Source organism: Leucopleurus acutus (genome assembly GCF_964270905.1).
Source record: "Leucopleurus acutus genome assembly, chromosome: 20".
NCBI classification, from domain to species: Eukaryota; Metazoa; Chordata; class Mammalia; order Artiodactyla; family Delphinidae; genus Leucopleurus; species Leucopleurus acutus.
In genome coordinates, this window is record NC_139162.1 from 19,798,268 (window position 1) to 19,816,548 (window position 18,281).

General features: G+C 44.2%; 1 protein-coding gene across 1 annotated transcript; it reads right to left on the reverse strand.

The window, feature by feature from the left end:
• Positions 1–926: 926 nt before the first annotated feature.
• CMTM2 (CKLF like MARVEL transmembrane domain containing 2) lies at positions 927–12,506 on the reverse strand (the record flags this gene model as incomplete). The annotated part of the gene is made up of 4 exons (XM_082863044.1): positions 927–1,145; positions 1,630–1,731; positions 12,002–12,160; positions 12,300–12,506. The coding sequence occupies 4 exons, from the start codon at positions 12,504–12,506 to the stop codon at positions 927–929; spliced, it is 687 nt and encodes a 228-aa protein (XP_082719170.1).
• Positions 12,507–18,281: the final 5,775 nt, after the last annotated feature.

The window sequence follows — 18,281 nt, forward strand, 5'->3', positions numbered from 1 at the left end:
CCCATATGTGGTTTGAACTGCTCACTCCCCAGGGAGGATCTCTGAGCCTGTGTAATCCCCCTCCTCTTCTGTGTCCCCTCCCAGGGGTATAGGTCCCAACCTGTTCGCTTCTCTTCCCTTCTACCCAACTCTGTATGGATCTATCTTTACAGCTTTGGTTGTGTAAGTCTTTGTGCCAGTGTCCAACTTGTTTTCAGTGAGAATTGCTCCACCTGTAGATGTAGGTTTGATGTATTCCTAGGGGAGGTGAGCTCAGCGTCCTCCTCCTCTGCCATCTTCATCTCCTTCCAGGCACTTGTGCTTTAGTTATGTTTTCAAGTACTAAGAAATCAGGTTCTTTTTATGTTGACCTTGAAAATCTTATTTTTTGCTTGGTCTGGATTTCCTGACATTTTGACACCAGGAGAGCAAGACGACCTCCAGAGGTTTCTAACTGTTTTGTGCCAATGCCTCTTGCTTTCTATTTCCTGTCTGTGCAGAGACCCTGGAGAGTGATATGTCTGTTTTCCCCTGTTCTTGAAATGTATAGAAATGTAACATGAAAATGTCAATGTGAACAAAATGCAGCCTTTTCTTTTCCAGTCTCTCGTTTTCCTTTGGCCCCTTTGCCTGGTCGGTGTTGACAGCTGGTATCACCCACGCTTCTGTTCCCCCAAACCCTCCGTGCCCTGCGAACACCTCCAGAGGCCCCGCTCCAGCCTCGCCCTCTGCGCCAAAACCTTCGGCTACTCTTATTGAATGAAAAAGATAACGTTTACGTCAACTTTAAGCTTTTAAAATTCATTTAAGGAGAAACTTCCTTTCCAAGCAAAGGTAGAGTCGTTGAAATGGAAAAGAAGACCATTCTAGAGAAAAGACAAGTTAGACAGTGGAAACATGTTTTGCGGTAAGATACACAGCCACTTCCGACCCCAGGCGCCTCGGCCTCACTTCTTACCGCCACCTTTGCCGCCCTTGGCAGGTGGCGGTACCGCTGCCCTCCCCTTGCCTGCTTCCTCTGGTTTTTCTCCTTCCTTTGGCTTTTTGCCCTTTTTATCCTTTCGTGGAAGAATCCGCACACGCGCTTTGACCTTCTTGCCTTTGAAGTGTGTCATTTGAAGACAAACATCTATTAAAGCAACAAGTGCAGCCACACCGATAAGGATCTGGGAAACAAAAGAATCCTCGTTACTTGTGCTTTTCCTTCCAAAGCTGTCACAGTTCCTTCCCGGCTCGTGATTGTCCGTAGGTGCTGTTTAACCCCTTCCCTTGACCCCTCAACCTGCCAGACCCCAGAGAGACTTTGGGTTTGCCCCTCCCCTGGCCTCAGCTCCCCGATTCTGATCCCCATCCCTGTAGCCGGTCACCTCACCACATTTTCTTTCTCTCTTTGGACCCCGCCCGGGTGGGGCCCTTCGCTCTGGGGCCGGCAGGCAAGCTTCTGGGGGGAAGCTCTTAGCTGGGTGGGCTCCCTGGACATCATCTTCCTTTCAATGGCTTCTCCCCCGGAAACGTTGACCCAAGTTACCTTTAAACTTTGCTTGGATCCTAAGATTTTGTGAAAAGAGACCCGTTTCCTTAGGGGGAAATAACCATTCTCCAAATGAGGTGATTTCTGAACAAGTAAACAGCCCAACATGAAAGACTCACCACACCATAAATGTAGTGCATTGGCATGGTTTGCCGAGTTTTCACGGCAGAGAGGGCGGCCCCCACGAGGAAAGCACTGGAGGACAGGTCGTTGAGAAGGTCCTGAAAGCATGGGAGAGATGAGTCGGCCTTAGAGCCGAGGCCCCGTCAACACCAGACCTGGCCTAGCTTCCTCCAAAGGGAATGGTTTTCAAACTTCTGCCTGATTTAAAAAATATATATAGGAAGATGAATATTTACTGGGCTAGGTGGACATACCTGTGGCCTACCAGCTGGACTCTTTGAGTTGAGACACAAAATCCACAAAATCCAGGATGCTTAACTGCCTTTACGGGCTGCCTCGGCTACCATCCCGTCTGTGAAATCACACATTTGGTGGCTATGTTTTCCCCCCTTCCAGTGCCCACTTAAGTAAATGCATGGCTCTCCAACTAATCGATGTCCCGCTTGGGTACCACCTCACAGCATCTTTCTACTCTGAAGGCCAGCTCCTCTTTCTGAATCCAGGGTGGGCTGTGTTGCTGGCAGGAGGTTCTGTTGGACTCTGGTCCTTCACTGGGAGCCTGGCAGCTGCCTCTTCCCCCCCTACTCATCCCTTCCCCCACCTTACTTCTTAGACACCGACCCCCCCTCCCCCCCCCACCCCGCCTTTGCAAGGCCACGTCACTTCCTCCATCATCCACTCTCCTTCCCGTCCCTTGCGGCCACAGTCCTGCCCTAGCTCCATATTTGTTTCCCTTACCCTATACTGACAAGGTCCAGATGTTCCCAGACTGGGCAAAAGGGCTGCCTCCCATGCTGCCTTCCTCTCAAGTACCACCCACTGTCACTCCCTGGCACAGCCAAACTTAACTCAAAGTTGTCCAAACCATGGCCACAGCAAGCCGGCTTCCTCCCCCATCACTCCTGGGGTGATGCTGGCCCAGAGCTTGCGCATCCTCTTAATCCCATGGGCAGCAGCTGACCCTGCAGTGCTGGGTGACGCCCATCTTTCCCCTTGCTTTCTCTGATGCCATTTTCTGGGGTTGTACTTCCCTGGCCACTTTGTCTCAGGCCTTTTCTTTTCCTCCTCGTTCTGGATTTTAACACACTTCAAACATACAGAAAATAATAGAACATCCCATCCCCAATCCCACCTCCACCAGCCGTGACCCACTGAGATTAAACAGATGTTAATGTCTTGCAATATTTGCCTCAGGGCTCTCAAAACAAAAACAAACCATAAACAGAAAAACTTTGTGGAATGAGCTACAGTCTTACCATTCCATCCCTTTCCCTGTCTTCTGCATGTGTTCCAAGTCTATGGGTAGTCTTCCCAAGTGCACAGTAGTATTTTCCTCCATATTATATATTCATAAACAATATATACTATTTTGTGTTTCAAAAATTTAAATAAAAAGATATATCTTATAGCATGTGCTTTTTAAACTTAAAAACCTTTTTTTGAGATTTACCCATTTTGAGAAATATATGAGATTGAGATTAATGAGATTGAATTCATTGATTTTAGCTGATGTATGAATAAACCAAACTGGAGACGTTAGGGTGTTTCTCCCTTTTAGGAAATTATTATTGCCAGCTGTGCCTGCAGTGAGCACTCGTCTGTGCCTCCCATGCGCATCTTTTCCTTGTTGAGGTATTGCCAAGTTTCTCTCTAAAGGCCTTGTGCCAGTGTCCACTCATGCCCGCAAATGTGTAGGGGCTCCTCTTTCCCATGTCCTTGCCAAAGCCCAGGATTACCATGCTCATTTATTTCTGCCCATCTGGTGAGTTGAAATGGTACCTCACTGTTGTTTTAATTTTCTGATCGCTGGTTACTAATGAAGCATTTTTAAAAACATGTTTTAGGCAGTTGGGTTTCCTGTCTATTCATATCCCTTACCCCATTTTTCTATTGGCTTGTTTTAAAAATTTTGTTTATGATGTCTTCTGTTGTAAAGTTTTAATTTTAATGGTATGCATAGTTTCTCTTTCTTTCTCTTTCTCATGGTCCCAAGAACATTTATTAAATACTCCATTCAGCTGTGTTATGCCACCTCTGTCATATGCCAAGTTGCCATATGTATGTAGGTCTATTTCTGGGTTCTCTTTTTTATTCCTATATTAGTCTGCTCAGGCTGCCATAACAAAATGCCACAGACTGCGTGGCTTAAACAACAGACATTTATTTTCCCACAGTTCTGGAAGCCAGGAGTCCATGATCAAGGCACCAGCAAATTCAGTTTCTGGTGAGGACTCTCTTCCTGGTTTGCCTGGCTGCCTTCTCACCATTTTCTCATATGGCCTTTCCATGGAGAGGAGGTAGGGGGAGGGATAGGGGAGAGGAAGGGGGAGGGAGGTCTCTGTTGTCTTTTTTTATAGGGACATTAATCCTATCAGACCCTTAGGATCTCATTTAATCTTAATTACCACTCTGGAGGCCCCATATGCAAGTATAGCCACACTGGGGATTAGGATTTCAGCATATGAATTTTGGGGGTACACAAACATTCAGTCCATTAGTCTTTGTCAACCCCTGAGCTAGTACCAAAGCTTTATAGTAATTCCAATATGTCGTTGGGTGAGTCCATCCTTATAATTCTTTTCATTCTTCCATAAGAATTTTATTTATTTATTTTTAAAATACATTTATTTATTTATTTTTAGCTGTGTTGGGTCTTCGTTTCTGTGCGAGGGCTTTCTCTAGTTGTGGCAAGCGGGGGCCACTCTTCATCGCAGTGCGCGGGCCTCTCACTATGGCGGCCTCTCTTGTTGCGGAGCACAGGCTCCAGACGCGCAGGCTCAGTAGTTGTGGCTCACGGGTCCAGTTGCTCCACGGCATGTGGGATCTTCCCAGACCAGGGCTCGAACCCGTGTCCCCTGCATTGGCAGGCAGATTCTCAGCCACTGCGCCACCAGGGAAGCCCCATAAGAATTTTAGAATCACCTTGCAAAGTTCCACAAACAACCTCTGTTATAAAATTTCATTTAATGTGGAGATTGCTTTGGAATGAAATTGACATCTTTATGATAGTAGCTCTTCACATCTGTGAATGTGGTATATTTCTTCTCTTACTTAGATTTTTCTTCTATGTCCATTAACAAAATGTCATAATCTCTATGTAAAGTTTTACAATCTTTGAACGGGTGTATTCTCAGACACCTGTAGTTTCTGTTGCTGTTTTAAATGGTTTCTTTGAAAAGCCATATTTTCTCATTATTTGTTGCTGGTATTCAGGAACACTATTTTTGTTTTTTGTAACCTTGTGGAACTCAATCAGTTCTAGTAATTTGACTGTAGATTCTTAGATTCTCTGTGTAGAGAATCATATTATCAGTGAGTAATGCTAGTTTTTTTCTCCTTCCCAATCCATATACCCTTTGTTTTTCTTGTCACATTGTACTAAGATCTTTAGCACAATGTCAAATAGAAGTGGGGATAATAGGCATCTCTAAGGAAACGCTTCTAACATTTTACCATGAAATGCAATGTTCATTTTAGGTTTGGGTGGTTTTCTGTTATTAAGTTAAGGAGGTTCCCTTTTTTCCTAGTTTGCCAAGAGTCTTCCAAAAATTAGTATTGAATATTACTAAATAGTTTTCCTACAGCTTATGAGATGATTAAATGGTTTTCTCCTTTAAATAAAAGATGGTGAATTATGTTAACAGAATTTTGAGACAAAACCACCTTTACATTCCTTGCAGATGCCCTGCTTGATCCTGATGCATTGCTTGCTTATATATTGCTTGATTTAGTTTGCTAGTATTTTATTGAGAATTTTTATGGCTGTATTCAAATAATATAGGCCTATAGTTTACTTTCCTTATTATGTCTGGTTTTAAGATCAAAGCTTTACCAGATGGTACAACATATTATAACCCCCCCCCCTTTTTTTTTTAAGAGAAAAAGGGACAGACAAGTAGAACTGAATATGAATCTAGAAATGAACTGCATATGGGATTTTATTCTTTTATTTTTTTTTTTTGCCACACGACGTGGCATGGGGGATTTTAGTTCTCCAACCAGGGATCAAACCAGTGCCCCCTGCAGTGGAAGCGTGGATTCTTAACCACTGGACTGCCAAGGAAGTCCCACGTATGGGATATTAGCATTTAACAAAAATGCCATTTCAAATCAGTGGGGGGAAGTTGTACTAGTCAGTAAATGAATAAACTGAGTGATAGGGTGGAACAGCTGGAGAGCCATCGGGATACAAAGCTGGAGCCATGGTTCACACCATATACCAAAAGGACTCCAAATAAAAGATTTAAATGTAAAAAATGAAACAAGTGCCAGATGAAAACATGGATGAATTATTTTATACCCTGTTTTTCTATTTCTTTTTCAGTCAATTTTTGTACATCATATGTTCTTCTGGGATATTATCATATTATAATTTATTGGCATAAAAGTTCATATTTTCCCTGTGATCTTTAAAATGTCTTCTTTATACTAATATTTTTCTTTGTTCTCTTTTTTTCTTATGGTTTATCTACTCTATTAGTCTTTTCAAAGAACTAGATTTTGGTTTTGTTAGTCATCACTATGAATCTTTGTTTCCTATTTTATTAATTTTAACTCTTTGACATTGCTTTCTTAATTCCTTTTTTTGTTTTGTTTTGGTACCTCTTTTTAAAAAAATTTTATTTATTTTTTTATACAGCAGGTTCTTATTAGTTATCCATTTTAGACTTATTGGTGTATACATGTCAATCCCAATCTCCCAATTCATCCCACCACCATCACCACCCCAAGGCCCCTCCTCGTCCCACTTTCCCCCCTTGGTGTCCATACGTTTGTTCTCTACATCTGTGTCTCAATTTCTGCCCTGCAAACTGGTTCATCTGTACCATTTTTCTAGGTTCCACGTGTATGCGTTAATATACAATATTTGTTTTACTCTTTCTGACTTACTTCACTCTGTATGACAGTCTCTAGGTCCATCCACGTCTCTACAAATGACCCAATTTCGCTGTAATAAATTGGCTGAGTAATATTCCATTGTATATATGTGCCACATCTTCTTTATCCATTCGTCTGTCGATGGGCATTTAGGTTGCTTCCATGTCCTGGCTGTTGTAAATAGTGCTGCAGTGAACTTTGGGGTGCATGTGTCTTTTTGAATTATGGTTTTCTCTGGGTATATGCCCAGTAGTGGGATTGCTGGGTCATATGGTAATTCTATTTTTAGTTTTTCAAGGAACCTCCATACTGTTCTCCATAGTGGCTGTATCAATTTACATTCCCACCAACAGTGCGAGAGGGTTCCCTTTTCTCCACACCCTCTCCAGCATTTGTTGTTTGTAGATCTTCTGATGATGCCCATTCTGACTGGCGTGAGGTGATACCTCATTGTCGTTTTGACTTGCATTTCTCTAATAATTAGTTATGTTGAGCAGCTTTTCATGTGATTCTTGGCCATCTGTATGTCTTCTTTGGAGAAATGTCTATTTAGGTCTTCTGTCCATTTTTGGATTGGGTTGTTTTTTTTTTGATATTGAGTTGCATGAGCTGTTTATATATTTTGGAGATTAATCCTTTGTCAGTTGCTTCATTTGCAAATATTTTCTCCCATTCTGAGGGTTGTCTTTTCATCTTGTTTGTAGTTTCCTTTGCTTTGCAAAAGCTTTTAAGTTTCATTAGGTCCCATTTGTTTATTTTCGTTTTTATTTCCATTACTCTAGGAGGTGGATCAAAAAAGATCTTGCTGTGATTTATGTCAAAGAGTGTTCTTCCTATGTTTTCCTCTAAGAGTTTTATATTGTCCAGTCTTACATTTAGGTCTCTAATCCATTTTGAGTTTATTTTTGTGTATGGTGTTAGGGAGTGTTCTAATTTCATTCTTTTACATGTAGCTGTCCTGTTTTCCCAGCACCACTTATTGAAGAGACTGTCTTTTCTCCATTTTCAGGACTGGCATGTTGTCCTCTTTACAACTCTATCTCCACTCTGATAACCTCATCTTTACTTGACCATCTGCAAACAGCTTATTTCCAAATAAGGTCATATTCACAGATGCTGGCAGTCAGGACATCAACATATTTGGGGGGTACATAATTCAACTCATAACAGATAGCAAGTTTAAAAGATAGACTTCTTGGTGGACAGTTTGTTTTCCTTTAAGGACTTTAAGCATATCATTCCACTCCCTCAGGCCTCCATGGTGTCTGATGAGAAATTGGCTGTTAATCTTATCAAGTGTCCCTTGTACAAGATAAGTTGCTTCTCTCTTACAACTTTCAAGACTTTCTCCTTGTCTTTGTCTTTGGACAGTTATTATAATGTGTCTCAGTGTGGATCACTTTGAGTTTATTCTACTTGGTGTTTTTTTGGATGTGTAGACTCCTATCTTTTACCAAATTTGGAAAGTTTTTTGGCCATTATTTCTTTGAATATTCTTTCTGTTCCTTTCTCTCTCTCTTCTTTTGGGGCTCTGCCTATGTTAGTATGCTTGATGGTGTCTCATGGGTCTCTTAGGCTCTGTTCATTTTTTTCCTTCATTCTTTTTTTCTTTCTGTTCCTCAGACTGAATAATCTCAATTGACCTGTCTTCAGGTTCACTGATTCATTCTTCTGCCTGCTCAAATCTGCTGTTAAACAACTCTAGTGAATTTTTCACTTCAGTTATATTACTTTTCAGCTCCAGAATTTCTATTTGGTTTCTTTTTAAACTTCTCTTTACTGACATTCTGTATTTGTTCATGAATTGTTCTCCTGGTTTCCTTTAGTTCTTTGAGCATTTTAGAGACAGTTGATTTAAAGTCTTTGTCCAGTAAGTCTAATATCTGGGCTTCCTCAAGGACAGTCTCTATTAACAATTTTTTCCTGTGAATGGGCCATACTTCTTTCTTTGTGTGCCTTATAATTCTTTGAAAACTGTACATTTTGAATATTATAATATAGTTACTCTGGAAATCATATTGCCTCTCCTCCCCAGAGTTTGTTGTTGTTGCTTGTTGTGAGTTAAAGTCATTTGTATGTTTAATGATTTTTCCTAAACTATGTTTTGAAAGACTATTCTTTCTCTTGTGTGGCCAGTGAAGTCTTTGTTTTTCACTAGCTTAATGGTCAGGTAGTGATTTGACAGAGATTTCCTTAAATATTTGGAAACAAGTCTTTGCAGATTGCCTTTGTGTTGGGGCACTCCTTCAACACCTCTCCAGGATGTTTAGAGCTCTTAGTTTTTACTTGCTGCTTGTGCAGGGCCTAAAGGTCAGCCAAAGGTGAAAGCTTAGGGTTTTTTTCTGGGCATGTGTCCAGCTCTGGCCATGTGCAGTCCTTCTAGATTCCCTGGTATAGGTGGGAGCTTTTCAAAGCTCTTATTCTCCCAAGCATCTGCTTCCCAAACTTCTGGTCTGTCTACTGCTTGGGAAACCTTGCCCCGGGTGGCTATGGTTAGTATATACGTCTTTAAATTCTTTAACAAATGCTATCTAGGAGACTGCTTCAGCCCTGAGAAAACTCTGAGGCAGGTAAAACAAAGGCAAGTCCCTGGCTAATCCCTCAGGGAGCCACCAGACAGGTCAAGCACACAACTCTAATTCTTTGGGAACAAGGTTTTTTTTGTGTTTTTTTGCGGTACGTGGGCCTCTCACTGCTGTGGCCTCTCCCGTTGTGGAGCACAGGCTCCGGACGTGCAGGCTCAGCGGCCATGGTTCACGGGCCCAGCTGCTCCGTGGCATGCGGGATCTTCCCGGACCAGGGAATGAACCCGTGTCCCCTGCATCGGCAGGCGGACTCTCAACCACTGCGCCACCAGGGAAGCCCAGGAACAAGGTTTTTATTGTTCCGTCTGCCACCAGCAAGGAATGTGGCCAGGAATGTGGGCTGTCTTCATGGCCACTGACCAGCTGGGGATTAAGGGATGGCAGGCAGGTTAAGTAAAATGCTACAACATTCTCTTACCAAAATTCAACAGCCTCTTTCTTCATTGAGCATTCTCCTGTTTAATTTTGTTTTGAATTAGATTCCAGAGTTCTGAAAAAGTCGATTCTGACAGTTTTTGAGAACCTAATCATTGCTTTAGTGGAAGGACAGAGATTTGGAGTTCCCTACTCTGCCATTTTTAGTGATGTCACTCTTATTAAATCTGGCAGGTTCTCAGTCACTATCACTTTGAATATTTCTTCTCTATTATCTTGAGTGTCTTCTTCTGGAACTCCTATTAGGCTTATGATGAACTTTCTCATTCCATATTCTATGTTTCAACTTCTCTCTTTCATATTTTCTCTTTTTATCTGTCAGTACTATAATCTGGGTAATTTCCCCACATCCTTCAGCTCATTACTTCCCCAGCTTTTGTCTGATATGCTTTTTAACCCATTTATTGACATTTTTATTTCAATAACTATATGTTCAATTCTAGACATTATATCTTGTACTTAAAAAAAAATCTGTCTGTTCCATCCTAATAATGTCTTATTCTTTTCTTAGGGCTTTTATTTATGTCTTTATAATTTAAGTGTATTTTAAATTATTTTCAGACAGTTCTTTTATTATCTCATATTCTCAGGGTTCTAATCCTCCCATTTCTTGTTTTTGCTGGTTCTTGATTCTCAGTCCTGGGGATTTAAAAATCAGGTGTTTTGTAGTTTTGAACTGTGAGTTGATTTTTGTACACCCCCCCCCATATCTGTCCTGTGAGAATCTCTTTATGCTTTGATTATGATTTTGCATTTGTTTTTCAGGAGTCCCATGGATTTCTTCAGAATACCATCAAATTGGGATCGATTTTTATGCCAGTTCCCAGGCACTACATTTTCTAAGCTGCATGAAGGTTTCTAGGCTGAAGGTAGGAAAAACTTATACCAAATCTGTACAAAGTGTAGGCTCAAGGTTCGTATTTCTCAAGGTGGTCTTTTTTGCTTTTCCCCACTCAAAACTCGGGCAGAGATGAACATGCTTTCTTGTTCGTCTGTGTGGGTGAAAGGTATCGTCTCTGTCTTTTCCCTTAGGGTGCAGTCTTTGCAGGGTGCTGGCCTTATGCAGGATTCTCAGTTCTAAATTCCCACTTTGCTTGGGACCAAGGCCTCAAGTCCTAACTTGAAAGTATATGAGAATCCATATTCTAGGTTCCTGGGCTAATATCTCGTGGGTCATTTCCACCCACACTGAAGCAGCTGATTTGTCACTGCTCCTGTTTTCCATTTCTAGCACCTCTGTGTTTCCTCTTCTTTTTTTTGCCAGCTCAGCCATTCAGTTAAAGCAATAGTGTTTACATTTCCCCTGGTAGTTTTAGGTAAGTACAGCAGGAGGATTTTCAGGGTTCAGTGATTTTTCATCTTGCTGGAACTAAAAGTATCTTCTCAAGCACCTTGGCTGGGAATGTGTCCTCTGCCTGTCCCTTTACTTTGTCCTCTGCGTATCCATCTCCCAAGAGTCTTATATGGCCCTCTTTTCCTTTCTCCTGATACTGGGAGTCCTCATCTACCCCCCTGAGACCTATGGATCCCTGGACCCTAATAACTTTTAATAAGTAGGCAGGACACAGTGTAGTTAGGGACTTAAGACTCTACTGATAAAGCTGGGTTTGAATCCCTTTTCTGCCACTTACTGCCTGATTTACCTGGGGGCAAGTTACTTAGCCATTCTGAACCCATTTCATGTGTAAAGTGAGTGAAACAGTGAGCATAGGCTCTGGAGACATGCTGTGAATGTGCAATGAACAAGGGACCTTGGGTTAGTTGGGAGTTAGGTAGGTAAGCTTTGTGATTACAGAGGTAATGGGCAGGGATTCAAGTCCATGAGTCTTCAGGCACAGCAGCTGGGGCTTTACTTTTACTCCTGAGGAACAATCTCACACAAGATTATTACTGTCTTCATGTTACAGATGAGGAAACAGAGTCTGGGAGTGGGTGGTAACTTGCCCAGCTCAGTTCCATTCCAGTGGATGACTGCTTTGGGCTGAACATCCTTCTGGGCTTAACATCCCTTGCAGGGATAGTCACTGGAGATCTGAGGCTGCTTTAGATGTGACTTTTTTTTTTTAATTCTCATTTTATATTACTGATTTTTTTCTTTGAATTCTGGGGATGGGGTACCGTCAGAGTGGTCTTTCCAGTCAAGTGTGAGCTGGCACAGGGGATGGAAGGAACCGCTGGTTGCTACACCTCCCCTGCTCCCAAGGAGAGCAAAGCCTCAGGAAGGCAAAGACTCCTTCCTTTGACCACCAGGTAGGAAAGAGGTCCTCCACCCCCAAGTTGGGCTTTCTGGAAGCCTTTTCTACCTAACTTCAGCTGCCCCTGCTCTGGCCCCACTGGAAGGTCTGAGCCCATGCCCGGAGCACAAATAAGGGAGATGAGGCCTATCTCTCTGTTCAGTCGCTTTCCAGGTGCCAGGATATACGCGTGAACGCACACCAGGCTCAGGCACTCCCCACCGCCCCTCACTTACAGAAATGGGCCACAGGATGAAGAACGTGTATCTCTGGATGGCGAAGGTGTAGATAATGATGAAGAAGATTAAGATGGACAACTCCATGGTGATGATGAGTGTCACGTGGGGGTGCACAGTGGTCCCCTTGAACATCATCAGTGAACCTATTAGGCAGCCCTGCCGGGAGACATGCCCTTTGAGCCACGGCAGAGGGCTCGGGCCAGAGGAGGCCTCGGGGAGCCCGCTCCTCCCTCTGCCCGTCTTTGGGCACTCCCTACCCCCCCCCAGCCCCACCCAGGGATACGGGCCCACTTACCAAGATAATGAGCTTGACCTCAGCGTACCCATTAAGCCAGAACTCTCTATTGCTGTTCTTGACTTCCAACTTGTAACGGCGACACCACCCCTTCCACCTTCCCACTTCATCGCCCGGAGGAGGGGCCGCCCCCGGCGCGGCTGCGGCTGCGGCTGCGGCTGCGGCTGCGGTGGCCCCGGGTTTGCCCTTTTTGCCTTTGTCAGCCATCTTGCCGCGGAGTTCTCAGCTTCTCACGGCCTGCCCAATTTTTGCTGTTCCCGGCCAGGCCTGGCCTTTGAGCGAGCCGAATGCCCACCGACCTGCTTGGAGGCCGCGCTCAGCCAACGGCCGGGAACGACGAGCGAAGGCCAGCGCTTAGCGCCCTCTCGACGCGCACCTAGTCTCTGCACGCGAGTCCCCTCCGCCCAGCCGCGCCCCCGCGCCCGGCAGCAAGCGCCTCGAGTGTCCGCGGCCGCCCAGACCCTGCGCGGGAGCCCCCGCCCCCACGCCGGCTCCGGTGGTGGTCCCGCCTCCACGCGGAGCGCTCCCCACGCGGAGCGCTCCCCACGCGAGGCCTCTGGGGGTGCCGGGGGCTGTAGCCGCTGCTCCCGCCTTCGGGTCGGGTTGGCTGAAACTGTGGCCGCCTGGGGCAGTCGCGCCCAGAGCCCCGAGGGCGCATTGGCACTCGTTTGAAAATGTAACGCGACTTTTACACAAGGCAGCACGAGCAAGCAGAAGTGTTCCGGGTTTAGCAGCCCTGATTTTACGATCACATGTGGGCTGAAATGGGTGACAGCGTGCGAACTCAGCGGCGGGAGGGAGAAGACGATGGTGCTTGCGAAGGTGCCCGCGACGGTGCCCGAGAGGGTGCTTCCGAGGGTGGCTCCGACAGGCCGCGTTGCTTCATGGTTGCCCTTGTAGGTGCCCTTGGGCTTCCCCTTGGGGGTACCCTTGTGGGTGAGATGGGTTCCTGGGTGGGGGAGGCACCGGTTTTGGTTTCGATTCCCAGAGCTTTTTTCATGGTATTCCTCATCGTCTTGGTGACCACAGTCGCATCGATGAGACACACGATTGCCGCTGTGAGACACAGGGACTGTGAGACACAAGACCATATGCGGGAAGGAAAGGCGGGGTTATTCTGCAGCTTCTTAGCAGCCTGTCCTCCCTATCCGGGCGGCGGGCGTGCAGCCTCCTGTCCCCCTTTGACCCTCCACTACCTTCCTGGTGTCTGCCCAGGCGGCTGCTGCAGCCCATTCTGGCATTCCCAGAGAAAGGGTTTTTGGAAATAGGCTTTTCTGCCAGTGACGGCCTTGCCTAAGGTCTGAGGCACCAGGACGAGAGTAGGGCACTGATCCTAGGAGGCTCCGGGTGGCTGTGGGCCTCCCGAGAAGGCCCCTCAGTGGAAAGGACTCTTGGGCTATGTTTGAAAAGGCAGGAAGGAGTTTCCAAGGGGACCAACTGGGAGGAGAACTCCAGGTACTGGACAGGGGTCTCCAAGGAATCTGGTGTGGCTGAGACGTATGGAGCCGGTGAGGGTGGGGGCAGAGTTGAGGCTGGGGAGGTGCAGGATCTGAGACTTCATCAAGAGGGGAGGGGAGGTTCCCGATTCAGAAAGCCCACTTGTCGCAAGATGAATGGAAAGCGAACCAGGCTGGCGGCAGGGAGACCAGTGGAGGGTGGTAGGAGCCCCTGCCATCCAGGTAAGGATTGATGGAGACCAGGGCGTGGGAGCTCCTGGCAGGTAGGAGAAGGCTTGGTGGCTGAGTTAGCAGATGGGGGTCAGCGGGCTACAGCACACTAGATTCCAAGTGCTCCCCAGCTCCTGTCTACCTTGTATGTTTCTCTTTACTGTCACTTAATCCCTGGCTGCCTTCATGAACTTTTCCCAGATAGGTCTTGCTCTAGCTAATCTGTGAGCTCCCTAAGGGGGAAGGGACTCTATCTCCAACACTGAGCTCAGGCGCAGTCCAATGGGATCGACAAACATTTACTGATCATAGAATGAATTCAAAGAACTTAAACTTTTTTTTTTCTGGATTAATTTCTGTTCCCATAGCTTAACTTCTTGAATCAAAGTCTCACCACCCCGTTCCACACCCCCTATCTTCCAAGCATTTAATCTGCCATTTCTTGTGGTCTTCATATGATGAGGATTTGTCCCAGCCTTGTGAGCCCGGGTAAGGTATTTAACCTCAGTTCCCATATCTGTAAAAATGAGAGTTATAGAGATTAAAACAGAACGTGCCTAGCCTGGTGTGGGAACTTCTTTTCCTTCCTCAACCAGGCTGAGTCACTCACTTTTGACAATGCACTTTTTCTTTTCTACAATCATTTTTTTTTCTTGTGATTTAAAGTATGATTTTCTAGTCCAGAAAAGTCAAAGTCCTACTTATAGATAAAAAGAACATCTTGTTGCAACATTTAAAAAAATAGTGTGTATGATTTTCAAAAGAGATTCTGTAGATTTGTTTTCGTACCTATTTGGAGAATGAGCTTAGAGTTTGTGCAACCTCAAATCTTCTGAAGAAGTCAGCACAAGAAAGAGAAAGGGTGGTGGCGATGGTGTTCTATAAATGAAATAATGATAGTCTGCCAGTTTCCCTTTTCCAAAGAGTCTTGAAATACTGATCTTAAATGGAGTCATGAAGGCCTCTACTTACCCCTCCAACGTAGAATAAATGACTTCTTTCCTTTTCTTCCATTGCCAAGACGGCAACTACGAAAAGGAACACAGCAGTAATGAAACTGTTGATAAGATCCTGCAATACAGAATTGAAAATTGTCAACTTCACATGAAAATGTAATTTCATAAAATATTTAAATTGGTCAGTTACCCATCTAAGGATGGATGCCTTTTAAAAACTTTCCCTTTGAGGAACCCTCCTGCACTGTTGGTGGGAATGTAAATTGGTACAGCCACTATGGAGAACAGTATGGAGGTTCCTTAAAAAACTAAAAATAGAACTACCATATGACCCAGCAATCCCACTACTGGGCATATACCCTGAGAAAACCATCATTCAAAAAGAGTCATGCACCACAATGTCCATTGCAGCACTATTTACAATAGCCAGGACATGGAAGCAACCTAAATGCCCATCAACAGACGAATGGATAAAGAAGCTGTGGTACATATATACAATGGTATATTACTCAGCCATAAAAAGGAACGAAATTGGGTCATTTGTAGAGACGTGGTTGGACCTAGAGACTGTCATACAGAGTGAAGTAAGTCAGAAAGAGAAAAACAAATACCATATGCTAACACATATGTATAGAATCTAAAAAAAAAAAAAAAGGTTCTGATGAACCTGGTTGCAGGGCAGGAATAAAGAGGTAGACACAGAGAATGGACTTGAGGACTTGGGGTGGGAGGGGGGCGAAGTGAGAGTGGCATCGACATATATACACTACCAAATGTAAAATAGATAGCTAGTGGGAAGCAGCAGCATAGCACAGGGAGATTCTGTGCTTTGCAACGACCTACAGGGGTGGGATAGGGAGGATGGGAGGGAGGCTCAAGAGGGAGGGGATATGAGGACAAGTGTATGCATATGGCTGATTTGCTTTGTTGTGCAACAGAAACTAACACAGTATTGTGAAGCAATTATACTCCAATAAAGATCTATTAAAAAACAAAAAAAAATCCAAAATAAACTTTCCATTTGATTAATATTAAGAGGAACTCTCAGCAGCATAATTCTTATATCTTCCAGAGACATGAGTTTATGTGATTATAAGGTTCTGGATAGGATCGTCAGTAGAAATGGGTTTAACTTCATTAAAGAACACTCTTAAAAAAAAAAAAGCTGACAACTTTTCCATCAGACTTTTTAAAGGTCATAGGAAAATGGGCAAGGATAAAACCTAGAGGTCTAGGGGCCTCACCCATATTGACCCTCCATAAATATGATCTTATTGAAGTTTTGTATTTTAAATTAATGTAAATTCTGCATTCTATTCCATAATACATTTGTTTTAATATAGAAATAAAAATTTAGATGAACACTTTACTGATTTAATTCTACTTCCAAATCTGCAAATCAGTAGAACTGTTACTTTGGAAGTTGGATCATATTTATTCTTTAGGGTCCCACATCCCAAGAAGCAGGAACCCATCTGAGGAGCTAGCCTGATGTTCTGGAGTGAAAATGACTTTCTCTCTTTCCTAAACCGGCCAGAATTGAGTCTGCCTTGACATCTATAGGCTATCTGTGTCCTTCTTTTTGGACATTGATACTGGGTTCTTCAAATGCTGGCCCAATCTGTTTCTTCATGTGCTAAATAAAGGATGAGGATGAGTGGGAGGGGGCACACTCCTGAGGATAAGCACAGCCTGGGCTTTGGTAGCACAGTGATAATGAAAGAGAAGGTTCTCACTGAGTCAGCGGCACCAGCATTGGAGGATGAGTAAAACCCCGGGGTCCTTTAACCTCCATACGGCCCAGGTAACTAATCTGAACGTTTTAAGTTTTTACGTCTTGGTGGCATGACTTGGTAGTGTCAGCTTGGCTGGTGCACTTGCCCAAACACAGCGAAGAGCCCTGCTGTCTGATCATAATGGGTCTAAGTGGAGCTCCTCAGCGTGCCGAGTGTTTCCCCTCTCATTACCTCATTTAACCCTCACAAACACCCTCCAAAGTCAGTATGGCTAGGATCCCCATTTTAAGAACATGTAACAGAGGCTTAGAGAAGTTCATTAAATTGACTATGATTGAATATCTGGCAAGGAGTGGAGTCAGAACTCAACTCACTATTGCCTCCCATCAGGGACACCCAAATAAGGAGGAAATGATCTATCACCCAAGGTTGGCAGTGCAGCACCCATCTTTGGCATTTTCTGTGGAATGGGTAATGGAGGGTCAAAATGGTATGGGACAAATAAGGACAAATAATTGGCCTGCCAAGTCCTAGATGTATGACCTGGGGCGTGTTTTATCACCCCTCTGTGCCAACAGGCTAGGATCTTAGTTCCCTGACCAGTGAATGAATGTGTGCCCCCTGCAGTGGAAGTGCGGAGTCTTAACCACTGGACCACCAGGGAGTTCCCCCAACAGGCTTTTTTTTTTAAACATCTTTATTGGAGTATAATTGCTTTACAATGGTGTGTTAGTTTCTGCTTTACAACAAAATGAATCAGTTATATATATATATATATATATGTTCCCATATCTCTTCCCTCTTGCATCTCCCTCCCTCCCACCCTCCCTATCCCACCCCTCCAGGCGGTCACAAAGCACGGAGCTGATCTCCCTGTGCTATGCGTCTGCTTCCCACTAGCTATCTACCTTATGTTTGGTAGTGTATATATGTCCATGCCTCTCTCTCACTTTGTCACAGCTTACCCTTCCCCCTCCCCATATCCTCAAGTCCATTCTCTAGTAGGTCTGTGTCTTTATTCCTGTCTTACCCCTAGGTTCTTCATGACATTTTTTTCCTTAAATTCCATATATATGTGTTAGCATACAGTATTTGTCTCTCTCTTTCTGACTTACTTCACTCTGTATGACAGACTCTAGGTCTATCCACCTCATTACAAATAGCTCAATTTCGTTTCTTTTTATGGCTGAGTAATATTCCATTGTACATATGTGCCACATCTTCTTTATCCATTCACCCGATGATGGACACTTCGGTTGTTTCCATCTCCGGGCTATTGTAAATAGAGCTGCAGTGAACATTGTGGTACATGACTCTTTTTGAATTATGGTTTTCTCAGGGTATATGCCCGGTAGTGGGATTGCTGGGTCGTATGGTAGTTCTATTTGTAGTTTTTAAGGAACTTGCATACTGTTCTCCGTAGTGGCTGTATCAATTTACATTCCCACCAGCAGTGCAAGAGCGTTCCCTTTTCTCCACACCCTCTCCAGCATTTATTGTTTCTAGATTTTTTGATTATGGCCATTCTGACTGGTGTGAGATGATATCTCATTGTAGTTTTGATTTGCATTTCTCTAATGATTGGTGATGTTGAGCATTCTTTCATGTGTTTGTTGGCAGTCT